Source organism: Melanaphis sacchari, unplaced genomic scaffold (genome assembly GCF_002803265.2).
Source record: "Melanaphis sacchari strain LSU unplaced genomic scaffold, SCAv2.0 Contig54_pilon_pilon, whole genome shotgun sequence".
NCBI lineage: Eukaryota > Metazoa > Arthropoda > Insecta > Hemiptera > Aphididae > Melanaphis > Melanaphis sacchari.
In genome coordinates this window covers 1,827,137-1,840,342 of record NW_020271380.1, presented here as the reverse complement: position 1 = coordinate 1,840,342, position 13,206 = coordinate 1,827,137, and the positions used below count along the sequence as shown (strand labels likewise).

General features: G+C 28.0%; 2 protein-coding genes across 2 annotated transcripts; one reads left to right on the top strand and one right to left on the bottom strand.

Annotated features, from left to right (window-relative positions):
- Positions 1-2,547: 2,547 nt before the first annotated feature.
- LOC112599775 (electron transfer flavoprotein beta subunit lysine methyltransferase-like) lies at positions 2,548-3,456 on the top strand. The gene is made up of 3 exons (XM_025346834.1): positions 2,548-2,801; positions 2,866-2,996; positions 3,057-3,456. Exons 1-3 carry the CDS (start codon positions 2,548-2,550, stop codon positions 3,392-3,394), a joined length of 723 nt encoding a protein of 240 aa, XP_025202619.1. The 3' UTR covers positions 3,395-3,456.
- A 30-nt stretch (positions 3,457-3,486) lies between these two features.
- On the bottom strand, positions 3,487-6,068 carry LOC112599774 (splicing factor 45). The gene is made up of 8 exons (XM_025346833.1): positions 5,821-6,068; positions 5,484-5,609; positions 5,306-5,411; positions 5,147-5,234; positions 4,818-5,085; positions 3,945-4,163; positions 3,691-3,880; positions 3,487-3,625 (listed from the first exon to the last, which is right to left on the bottom strand). Exons 1-8 carry the CDS (start codon positions 5,929-5,931, stop codon positions 3,528-3,530), a joined length of 1,206 nt encoding a protein of 401 aa, XP_025202618.1. The 5' UTR covers positions 5,932-6,068; the 3' UTR covers positions 3,487-3,527.
- Between the last annotated feature and the right edge of the window lie 7,138 nt (positions 6,069-13,206).

The window sequence follows — 13,206 nt, the reverse complement described above, 5'->3', positions numbered from 1 at the left end:
TTTTAATTAGCTATATTAGTTATTACAAATATAAAGTGCAAATAAATTCAAAAGTTGTTTCTGTCGTCAGTACAAATAATATCAACGCCTATATATGTTAATGTCATATTATTAATTCCCAGTCAAGTTATTGGTGACAAAATGTACCATATTACCACTAAATTCAACGTCATAAACTATATTGTCGGATAAATATTATACCTATTTTTTTCATGTAATATCTCGTCAGTCCAGCTGTCACTGTTGTATTGAATAATGATAATTATCATCGCGATTCTTATTCTTAAATCCAACAAACTCTTTGTTTCAAAATCTATTAACGTTTTCGAAAATGTTTCTTTAACATAATTTTCAGTTGAACGGAGTAAAATGGTATGAAGATACTCGGTAAATGTTGGTCTACTATTCCATTCACCTAAACTTTAAATACCAATAATTCATAAACTTCTCGTCTAAATTTCAATTCTCATTTATTGAAATATTAAAAAAAATATAAAATATTTTACTTCAGAATGTGAAATTAAAAATGTATAATGTCATTCAAAAAAGTAAAAATCTTAAAATATAACTATTTTTAAATGTTGTTCAAATTTGATTAAAAATTATGTAAAAAAAAAATTTTTAAAAATTAAATAGATTTTGAAATTATAAATTTTGTTCAATAAAAAAAAAATCATTTAGTATATAAGTCATAGCATTAGCAAAATGTTTTTTGATGGAGCTCAAATCACTTCTTCTACAGAGATAAAGTTCTTATAATATTATATGTCTTTCATTAAATATAATAAACTACTAAAACTAAAATTAATAGAAGGTAGCTAATATACTTTTATGGTGTAATTATATTATTATATTACATTAACCAAAATCTTATAAAAAAATATCAGTTTTTAAGCTCAATAAGAAATTACTTAAAAATTAAAAATTAAAAAAATTCACTAGCTGTTTCAAATTTTAAACGTTTATAAAAATGTGTTAATAACTGTTTTTTTTATTATAGTTTAAATATGAAGAAAGATATCCCTCACTGTTAATGGTTATAAACCGGTCGATAAATTTTATACAGTATAGCTTATTTGTATGTTATTTGTATATTCTAAACCATTGGTAATAAAAATTATAAATTAATATTTTACGCATATATATTATATACATAAATTTAACAACAAAAAGGATAAACTTTCACTATTTTACAATTTTTAAATAGTTGTTGTATAGAATTTAATAGAACTGGATTTTTAAATAATTTTAAGGGACTCTTGTTAAAAAAAATTATTTTTTATCACTCTGGTGCTAAAAGTTTAATTTTTAACACCGGTAGGCGATAGAAGGGTTAGAAAACTATCTTTTTCTATTCAATAGACAGCTAATACTTTTTCTACCTTACGGAGAAGTAAAAAATTTCCATTAAACAGTGTTCGCAAAGTTTCTGCCCAAATCAGATTAATATACATCATGAACGAATATTAATATGTTTTATTTAATAATTTTAATGTATAAAATAGTAAAAATACTAACTAGTAGGTATAGTTACTTCTGCGTTGGTTTTCGCCAGTTTGTCCAATTTAGATATCTTGATCGGCAAGAATATAGTTTGCTGTAGATTATCGTAATATCGATAGAGTTTTCAGTCAGAACAATTGACACTAATTCAACAAAATAATCACGAATTCACCACAGGCTTATTAGATTTTTAACCTCCTATTAAGCTACTTTTAAAATAATTTTGAACGACTTTATATTCATACTTATATTATATAGATATTAATTAGTTTTGTATATCTCGTGGTGCTGATTAGTGTTAAAATAAGTAGTAGCAGTCTAAATAAAAATATTGATTGATAAAAAAATTCTGAACAAATAATAAACGACATACTTATTAATTGCATTATAAACGCCTGTATAAACGTAATTCTACTATAACTATTTATACGTGTTTGTTGTTTAGCCATTTGGGTTGATCATCTTTCTCTAACTGCCGTAGTCAAAGCATATTAAGTATAACAATATTATTGTATACTATTATGACGTGGTAAGCGGTAACATAAATTAATCGAACTATATTATGGTAATAGTGTACTGTTATCATTTATCAATTATCATTATAACCGGTTATTTACTATTTGGGTTAGATTTTAATATTTGTATGCACTATGCACAGACCTTAAGATCTATATATGATTGTAGTATGTACCTTATGTAAAGCCGTGTCGTAGTTTGTACTTTAAAAAAACTAATAAGTCATCATATTTTTCGAATTTTTTTTGATTTTGTTAAAGTTTTTGTTTCAAATACTCAATAAATGTTTCGAAACTGAAAAGTATGAAAGCTCATTGATATTTGAAACAATTAGAATTATCTTAGCAAGCAGCATTATTAATTATAAATTGTGTTACATGCTATAAAAATTCTGATTGGCGATTACACTTTTGTTGATCTACTGTATTATACAACGTAATATTATAATAATGATAATTTAGATAATTTATACTATAAGAGTCTACCTAAGAATCTATTTGAAATATATTTATTTTTTTAATCAATAATATGAGGTACCATAATATTATAGACTCAATAAAGACAATTTCCAAAAATTCCAAAAATTATTATAGTTGTAGTGAACAATATTATGTTAAACAAATAAAAAACGCAACTGTCGTGTGTACAAATCACTTAACTCCAGAAATAAAATTGCATTTAATTACTGAACAATGCAAACTGTGGCATTCGCCTGTTAATGAGTGTCAGTTTATCGATCCATTCTGGGCATTTTATTGGCCTGGTGGCCAAGCTATTTCAAGGTGAAACAAATAATGAAGAATTGTATTCATATCTTTAACCCGATATTTCTTTATTTGATCTTAGGTTTATTCTAGATAACAGCAAGTATGTAAATAACAAAACTGTTTTGGATATTGGTAGTGGTAGTGCAGCATGCAGCCTTGCATCAGCTTTAGCGGGTGCCAAACAAGTTACAGCTAATGACATAGATCCTGGTATAGTCATTATTTTAATTTAATTTATTCTCATACAATTTATTTATTGGTTTTGAACAGTTGCATGTGTAGCAGCTAAACTAAATGCTCAGTTAAACAATATCAGCATTGATGTATTGTCTAAAAATATTTTGTTCAATGATTGTTCACAATGGGAAGTTATCATTGTTGGAGATATGTTTTATTCACAAGATATAGCTGATGTACTGTGGAAATGGATGGAAACACTGTGTACTCGAGGAAAGACTATACTGATTGGTGATCCGGGTAGACATTGTTTTAAACCTAAATGTCATTTACAGGAGCGATTAAAAAAACTTAAAGAATACAAATTAACAGAAAATTGTTGTTTGGAAAATCGAGGATTTTCAACTGCATCTGTTTGGATTTTAGAATAAAATTATTAGGCATATTAAAAAAATAAATACTAAATTATTTTACATAGATAATTATTGATCAAAATTTGTCCAAATATATTAAAATTATACAATTATACAATAAAATTATTTTAATGTTATTAAATAGTTATTTTTAATCAAGGAGCTGATAGCTATTTAATTTTTCTGCACTATAAAATCCAGCTTTTACTTGTCTACCACCAAAAAATCTACCATTTAGATCTACAACAGCTGTAAAAATTAATTAACAATTAATTATTAAAAAATAAAAATATATTTATTTACAAAGATATTACCTTTGATTGCTGATTCAATACGTTTAAATTCCACAAATATTCTTACAGCTTCTTCATGATCAACATTTGGAACTTCATATATAACTACTTTGTTGACATCCCCATATTTGGTGTTGCATTCATCCTTTACTTCGGGTTCAAGATCTTGATCAACCTCACCAGGTCCAACCATATTTCGTAATAGTACTACCTGTTTTTATTTGATAGTTTAAATCAAATTTAAAAATAGTTATAAAAAAACTATGTAATATTACCTTAGATTGTTCTTTCATTATTTCTGTGATACTTTGTAAAGGTTTGGGTGGTGGTGGAGCAGGCGCAACAAAATCATCTTGTATTATAGAAGACATAGGAGGAGGTGAAACATTACCACCTGGTTTCTCATGAATAATCCTACCACCTCTTTTACTTGTTTTTTCTACTTGTAAAGCCACTGAAATACCTTGTTCTTTCTTACCCAATCCTTGTCCCTCCTAAACAATAATTAAAAAATGTATAAATGTGTTACTTTATAATATAATTTATATTATAACAACTTAAACTAATAATGTACAAGATAACTAAAACAAAAAAAAAAAAAAATTAATAAATAAAATGCTAGATTTATATCATAATTATGATTGGTTAGAATAAAGCTAGACATTTAAAAATTATTTATTAAAAAAGAAAAATGTTAGAAGTTTTTATAATGCTGTGCCATATCAATAATTACCAAAAACAATAATTTTCCATACATCATAAGTTGTTTTTTTATTTTACCATTCTAAAGATTTAAAAAGTTAAAATACATTATTTTTGGTATCTATATAAAAAAAATTATTTTTGTTGATACTTTATATAAAAAATTTTGTACACCACCTTACGATAATCTCACCAACTACCATTGATAAATATTCACTTAAGATATTAAAAAAAATACTTTGAATTATATGTATGTTTAATAATTATTTTTGATTTAATTGATTTCATAACTTAGTACTGTATTTAATTTATAACTATTGATCGGTATAGTATACATAATTTTTAATTCAAAAAAGGGGGTTACTAAAAAATGGTAAAAACTAATTCAAGTGTAATTGTAGGTATCTGATGTTGAGTTTTATTTCTTAATAAATACATTTAATTACCTTAAAACCATATTTGGCCATTATTTTAGCAGCAACACCCATACCCATGCCAATTCCAGAAGACTGTTGTGGTCCAGGTGATGATACAAATGATTCTTGCAATGATGGTGGTGGAGCAATTGCAGCACCAGGAATTCTACTGATAGGTTTTGGTTCATCTTCTTCACTATCACTTTCTTTACGTCCACCAAAACCAGCAAATCCTGTTTTACGTCTTTCATCTGTATTGGGTGTAAAACCAGCTGGCAAATCCATCATATTGTAGCCACTATATCAAAGATAAATTAGAGTTCATACTAATTTACTCTATAGATAGTTATATAACATACGGATCTCTATTTTTATTTCGCTCTTCCCTTCGTTTACGTCTCTCATCGTCTTCTTTTTCTTTTTCTTTATCTCGCATGTCTCTTAGATCTAAATATTAATATATTTAAAATGTATATCATTTATTAATATCTTAGAATAATTCTTTGAATTATGCTTACCTCTAACTACTCTTTCATAATCATTAGGAATCATAGGGTCATATTCATTGCCATCAAAACTCCAATCCATAGGTGGAAATGATGGACGCTGTGGTTTTTTTCCTTCCTATTGTTGATTTTACATTGATGTATAAATTATAATATGATTATATTTATTGATAAATAATATTTATATTACTCGAGCCAATGGAAAAATTGTAAAGCCAAGTCCTGGATCAAACATGGATTCATCGTCATCTTTTTTCTTCAAGTCAATTACTGGTGCTAAAACTGATGTAGATTTACGAGTAGCTTCTCTTCTCGGCTAAAAACAAAATATAATTATTTTAAAAATAAAAATATCTCTGTCTTTAACTAAAGAACTTAAAATATTATATCGATTGAAAAAAATAAAATGCTTTAAGAAATAATACACTATAATTGTTTTAAGTTTAAGCTAATAAAAAATTAAATAATTATAATGCCTCTTAGACATTATAGAAATAGTAAAAATTTGAATAAAGCTATTCACAAACTTGAGTTTGAGCTGCTTTTTTCAACTGCATTTGTGACTGAAAGAGCTTCATGCCAGAAGACCAGCCATCAGATTTTTGCTTAACAACATCGAAATCATCGTACAAAGACATTATTAACTTAACCTAAGTTAGCTAATTTTTAACAAAAAAATACGTGTTCAATTTAGACTTGAGAACAATTGTTCACAAAAAAAAAATACAAAAGTAAACACTAAATAAACAATAATTATATTGTAAAATGTAATAAATAATTCATTTATTATTTGATAATACTGTAAATACTTGTAATCACAAATACTGGAGCATGATAAAACAATTTGTTTATTTTATCAGGTACAGAAAAGATAATACTATCTTTAATTGTGACAGCAAAACAGCTACAAAAAAAAAAAAAAAAATATAATGCTATATTTTTGTTGTGATTAATTTATGATAAGAAAGTACATTAGATACCATCGTATTTATTTATTTTTTGTTATTTCACTCCTTCTACAATAATTATAGTAAATATTTTGAATTTTGTTTCATATGAATAATTATTAATTAATACAAATTACAATATATTAAAGCTGTAGATACCAGATACCTAAAAATGTTAGAAAATTAACAGTTTATAAATCTACCAAGATAGAAAGTTAATTTTTTTAAACTTTTTTTTGTAACTATAGTAATTTAGTTAAAATCAACATAATAACTTAATACTCCTTAAAGTATCCATCATAAATACTACTTTTTTTTTAGTTTTATTGAAAAAAATCAATAATTTCACATTTTATTATTTCTTAAAATTTTGTTTTGGATAAAAAGTTTTTTTTTTTTATAAAATCTACTTTTTATATTCATTGGCATTCTCTTATAGTCTTCTACTCTTATCACACAAAATTTCAATCTTTAAACTTTTTTAAACTCTCAATGCAAAACATAAAAGCATAAAACAATTTATTTGTGAGTTTGTGACTTATTTCTTTCACTCTTAAAGATTGTATAATAATCCCCTATCTCCCTTTAAAAAGTATTTATAATATTCAACTCATACACCTATCCCTTCCTAAATGTCCGTTCATCTCATCACTAGTAATGAGCAAACCAAGACCAAGACCAAGACTATGGCAGTGATTTTGTTCCTATAAACTCAATTATGGTCTATGTCTTGCAGAAACATTTTAAGTCTTGCTCCAAGATTATTGCATTATTTATTATTTTAAGAAAAAAATTATATCCCTATTTAGGTTAGGAATTTGCAGAATTTGTTAATTATTTATTATCCCTAAGATTTAACTATACAGCTAATACAATGTAATAATATCCCAAGTCCCAAGTAGGTACCAACTATAATTAAATCCTGTTATTAGTATTGTATTCAATAGAGAGATGTAGGTATTTACTGCACTATATAAATAAATATTGTTGTTCATAAAATATCCCATATCGCCCGTATCGGTGATTAATATTATTATTATAATGTTTTTGTGCTCCATTAACATTTGTATCGTATTCGGCAGTTTAAAATAATTCCATTGACATTACCTATGTTTCAGTAATTTATTGCTATAACTTGTTAGATAACCACTTTATAGTGAATATAATATGCAATTATATCTTATCTTGTTTTCAAAAATTTAATAAATATTAAATTGTTAATAATTATTTCCCAAACATTTTTATTATATTTTTAATAAATTATTTCTTTTAACCTACATTAAAGGTGTTTTTCTGAAAATTTTTTTTTTTAAATTACAATACTAGTCGCGATTTGCACCTTGCCTGTTGCACACGTATATCGTACGCTCCTCTTAATTGTTGTGATCCCGTTATCTTTTCGTATTCAAATGCGATAAGTTTACTACGTAAAAATTCAAAATCGTCAACCTTATAATAATACATACTTATAAAAGTGCAAGTGCGCTCAACGCACGTCCTTTTCAAAATGTAAAAAAAAATTGTGTGCGTTAAAACCAACCAATTATCGCTTATACAATAACAATATTCATCGCGTATCGCTGCAACGTGCGCGACGACCTTTATCTCAAGATAATATGCCACGACTTCCCAATATATCATTAAAACAGAAAAATAAAAATAATAATAATACTCAATTTACACATTAAAATACAACTATATAATGATCTTGTAGACGTTATCAAAAACATGGATGACGATTTGAATAATTGGACTGAAATCAAATCATCATCAAAGGACGGAAAAATAATTTATTCTAGCTCTTCTGAACAAAACTCTCCGCGAACATCAGTGAATAAAAATAAAAATTTTTTTTTCTGCAAATCGTTACGAAGTATTTATCACAAAGTGATCATGAGACTATGCTCTCAATGATTGTTACAACTAATACTAATATTAAAAAACCTATAGGTATCCCTAAACGTTGAGGTTGAACCTAAGATCGCTCTACTCCCACCAATATTCTTAAGACTACTACACGTTACTTTTACTGATCTGTGCACAAAACTCATTAAGATAATCGGTGTCGACAATTTTCACTGCAAAGCTCTGGCATACCGCCTCAAAATCATGACAACCAATCCAGATTCATACAGAACTCTGGTCCGCTTCTTAAGAGAAGAAAAAGCTGAATTTCATACCTACTAGCTCAAAGAAAACAAACAAACTCGAGTTATCATTCGTAATCTTCACTCAACTACTCCACTGGAGTTAATCAAATCCGAGTTCGAACAACGTCTTTTTGAAGTCAAGCAGATCTCAGCCGTCCTACACAAAGTAAATAAAAATCCACTACCTCTATTCTTTGTGGATCTCGAACCAACCAGCCAATCCAACGATATCTTCCAACTCACATCACTTCTCCACACAAATATTAAGATGGAGGAACCTTATAAGCCTAAAACTATTAGTCAATGCACTAATTGCTAAGTATATGGACACATCAAATCATACTGTGGCTATCCAGCTCGCTGCATTCGCTGCGGTGGTCATTATTTATCAGTAGACTGTCCGAACACCCGTGATGCCCCACCCAAGTGCGCTTTCTGCTCTGGCGATCACCCATCAAATTACAAAGGATGCTCCATCTATAAGGATCTACAACGAAGAAAAAATCCAAAATCAAGTAACCACTTATCTAATAATTTTAGCTCTAAAAATATTTATGTACAAGATACATACATAGTGAAAGTCTCCTCAACGAACCCTTTAGAGTCGATTCCTACCTACACCCAAGCTACTTTCAATTCTCATTCCAATCATACGGTACCTTCACCTGTTCCAGACATAAACAAAATAATGTCAACCTTCATGGATGAGTTTAAACAATTAATTAATCCTTTAATCGCCCTACTAACCAAAGTAATTTCAAAACTTCTAGATTCAAAATAATGTCTTCTACCAGCAACTCACTTATGATTCTCAAATTTAATGCTAACTTAACCTAACTTAGCTAACAATTTTCACGCCACATTCTGATATACAAATTCCTCAACACACAGCTTTAGTTAATAGATTTCTCGATAGCCCACTTCCACCTACTCTTCCATCGAAATATTTTACTCCCAATGATGTTAAAAATGCAATTCAAAACTATAGCCTTAAGAAATCCCCTGGTTATGATCTAATCACAGCGGAAGTAGCCAAATGCCTCCCAAAAAGAGCAATTGTCCTGTTAACGGTTTTGATAAATGCCTCTCTAAGATTAGCTTACTTTCCACAACTTTGGAAATTTTCAACAATAATTATATTTCCAAAACCCAAAAAATCACCTGATATTCTCTCTTCATATCAACCTAAAAGTCTTTTGCCTTTTTTTGCAAAAAATTTTGAAAGGCTTATTCTTAAAAGAATTCTCCCATACATTTCTTCAAGTAACATACTTCCGAATACTCAATTTGGCTTTCGTGCCTCTCATTCCACAACTCATAAACTACATAGATTAGTTGATACCATTTCGTTCTCATTTGAAAAGAAAAAATACTGCTTGTGCGTGTTTCTTGATGTCTCACAAACCTTCGATAGGGTTTGGTATAAAGGGCTGCTATATAAACTAAAAGCTTTTCTTCCCCCAACATATTTTTTACTCATCAAATTTTACCTTGCGGATCGTCACTTTCAAGTCAAGTTTGGTTCTTCATTTTCAAATATTGAAAAAATTGGTGCAGGAGTCCCTCAAGGTGGCATTTTTCACCAATACTTTTTAATGTATATGCAGCAGACCAACCTACCTCTCCAACATTTGTAGCTGAATTTACGGATGACAAGGCAATAATATCAGTACACGAAAACCCACACATTGTTTTTCTAAATCTTCAAAACCACCTTGACCTAATGTCTGTCTGGTATGAAAAATGACGAGTTCAAGTCAACCAATCAAAATTCATTCACACTACGTTCACTTTTCGTTTCCCTCCCTGCCCAGAAGTCTTCCTTAGTAACATACCAATCCTTTCATCCCATTCGGTTAAGTACTTAGGCCTAACCTTTGATCGTCGTCTCACTTGGGGACTTCATATCAAAACAAAAAAACTCGCCCTAAACGAACGACTTTGCTCAATGAAAACACTAATATCTAATAAGCATACTAAACTAAACACCAAATTTCTCATACCTAAATCATTAATCAAGCCCATGTGGACTTATGGCCTACAGCTATGGAGTAATGCAAAAAAAAACTAATGTAAATAAAATCCAAATCGTTCAAAATAAAATCTTAAGATTAATCACTAACGCCCCTCCATATATCTCCAACTACACTCTGCACACAGATTTAAATATTAAAACAGTTCACGATGAAGCAATAACATATTACAAAAGATTTCATAACAGATTTCCATATCATCCTAATCTCCTTATATCCAATTTAGCTTCTCGCACAATTCTAGGCAATCCCACATGACGACTGAAAAGAAAATGGTGTCGAGATTTACTAAATGAATAAATTAAAATTATATTAAATTAAAAAAATAAAAATTTATTAATAAACAAATAGGTAGTGCTTTCACTGGATGGCTTCTTCCCTCACATTTTCATGTTAATAAATATTATATCACATATTCTTATTGTGCCCAAGGGTACAGATTGTATATTTCTTGTTAAAAATAAAAAATAAAATAAAAATTACAATACAATTTTCTAGACTGCAAGACTTGTAGTGTGGATCTTGTTTTGGTCTTGGTCTTGATCTTGCAGCAAAACTAAGACCAAGACAGTTTGCTTATAGTGATAAGCACTATAAGTACCAATCAAAATTTTCTTCAATTCTGATATTCCTTATATCTCTCATTCACACATTTCCAAGATTCCTTCATCTACAAATTAGATACGTACAAGGAAACATCAAGAATTCTGAATTCTTAAAAGTTAAACTTTATTTATTATTTTATTATTTCTCATCGCAATCTTTACATGTTTTTCCCATCTCGTTTATCATCTCACACAGTCCAATTCTTTAGTAGGTACTCTTACTTAAGTATTCAATCTTATAATAATCCTCCTCAAGTTCTTTCACTTTCTTTACTATCCACTTATAGATTTCGACACACAAAAACAATTCATATTTCTTCTTTTCAATATCTCAACTTATTCCTACTTTTACTTGTTCCTATACCTACATACCACGTTATAAGTAGGTACTTATATTCTTACTTTTTATCTATCGCCACAATTCGTTGTGATTTTAAACTGAGTGGCTAGAGTGTTATATACGTTTTTCCTACAACATATTTTACTTAACGATCTTTGGGTAAACTTGTTACTCAAAGAATATTACCTACGTGCAACAGTTAGGACTTTTAAACCGAACTCAATGTCCTGAGACCTATTGCACTGTTTCCTCGATCATCCACTGTTCAACAAATGTTACAGTTACCTATTAGTTCATAAAGTTCATTACCTCTCATCTGTTATCACTAAGAATATGAGACAATGTGACAAACAGCTTAATATACACTATACAGTTAAACATATTTTTTTTTATAGTTATTACTTATTAGTTATTACCTAATTAGTTTCGGATCTCATGCATTTTTTGACCTAGTTTTCGTCGATTGTCGATCTGATATAAGTAACCTTATTTTAGTTAACTTTTATGACAGACATAGTAGGAACATTTTGATTCCATCTTACTGTATTATTTGTATTACAATTTATACATCATTTAACTTATTAAAAAAAAGAGCAATATTAGTATATTATGAAAATCTATTTAAAAAGCAAAAATAAAATCGTAAAAAAGAGTCCTAACAACTTGATATTTAATTTTTATTTACTTGCATTTCTATATATAATAAAATAATTTATTAAACATAACTTATTATTGCGTTATTGTTATCAAACAGAAAACTTAATTTTGTACAAATTATTATTTATGTTGATATTTTTTAATGATTTATAGAACAATTATTTATTTATTACATTAATGGGTGTCAGGTATTTGAGTGATGGGAAAAAGCCCTTTAATAGACCGTGAAACATAGTTATATTAAACTTAGTAAGTTCTAACTTCTTAATCTTACACTCATTAAGTACTTTTATTTGAAAATAATCTTGCTGGGTGTTAAATTTAATACAGTCATAGAACCAACATGTTTTTGTTGCAACGAAAGAAAAGCTACAAGATGTCAGTGGTGTATTTAATCAGAAATTTGCTTTGGGGAGGATAACTTTTAGAATACAAATTGTTTATTACTATTTGTCACTATAAAATAATTAAAATTTTAAGATATAATAAAATATAGGTTAGAGTAGCCGGTTAGTAGTAGTGGTTACAAGACAAAATTCAATTTCTTGAGCCTTTTGGAGATATCATTGTCTACTGGGTTTAATTTTGATATCTCTATGTACTGCGAACATTATTAATTCGTTTAATTGATCTTATTATAGTGTTTATAATCATCGATTTTATTGACTAAAATCATAAAGCAATAATTGAGAATTAATATAAAAAAGCAATTTACTTTAATTAACCGATTTATGTTTAAATTATTATTTTTCATTATAATTATATTGCTAAAAATTGTATAAAAAAAGTCTCTATCCCCTTCAAGGTCACATCTGAAATATTATAATTTGTTGTATTAATAATTCATTGAACAGCATTTACTACATTTTTAGCATTATCTGTAATAACAGTCGTCAATTTATCTTTAATTTCCCAAACAGCCAATACATTTTCTAATCTTTCTATAATGTTTAAAGCTGTATGTCGTTCTTCCGGCTGCATCTGAGTTGAGTCCCGAATTTAAAATTGCTACACTAGTAGTTGGTTCCCGGATTTTTATAGGTACTACACTAGTTTGGTCCTGAATTATTTTAGGTACAACACTAGTTCTTGAATATTTTTTGATAAGTACACAGCACTATACTAATATTTGTCTTTCCATTTTAACAGACTTAGAACTGTCTATGATCTATTTAGATCAC

What these genes read in the sequence shown, in the direction of transcription:
- LOC112599775 (XM_025346834.1), top strand. Translation starts at nt 2,548, where the DNA reads ATGAGGTACCATAATATTATAGACTCAATAAAGACAATTTCCAAAAAT. An exon ending in GGTGGCCAAGCTATTTCAAG is followed by an intron (nt 2,802 to 2,865) that starts GTGAAACAAATA and finishes ATTTGATCTTAG; the next exon opens with GTTTATTCTAGATAACAGCA. An exon ending in AGCTAATGACATAGATCCTG is followed by an intron (nt 2,997 to 3,056) that starts GTATAGTCATTA and finishes GGTTTTGAACAG; the next exon opens with TTGCATGTGTAGCAGCTAAA.
- LOC112599774 (XM_025346833.1), bottom strand. Translation starts at nt 5,931, where the DNA reads ATGTCTTTGTACGATGATTTCGATGTTGTTAAGCAAAAATCTGATGGC. An exon ending in CAATTTTTCCATTGGCTCGA is followed by an intron (nt 5,412 to 5,483) that starts GTAATATAAATA and finishes AATCAACAATAG; the next exon opens with GAAGGAAAAAAACCACAGCG. An exon ending in TAATGAAAGAACAATCTAAG is followed by an intron (nt 3,881 to 3,944) that starts GTAATATTACAT and finishes AAATAAAAACAG; the next exon opens with GTAGTACTATTACGAAATAT.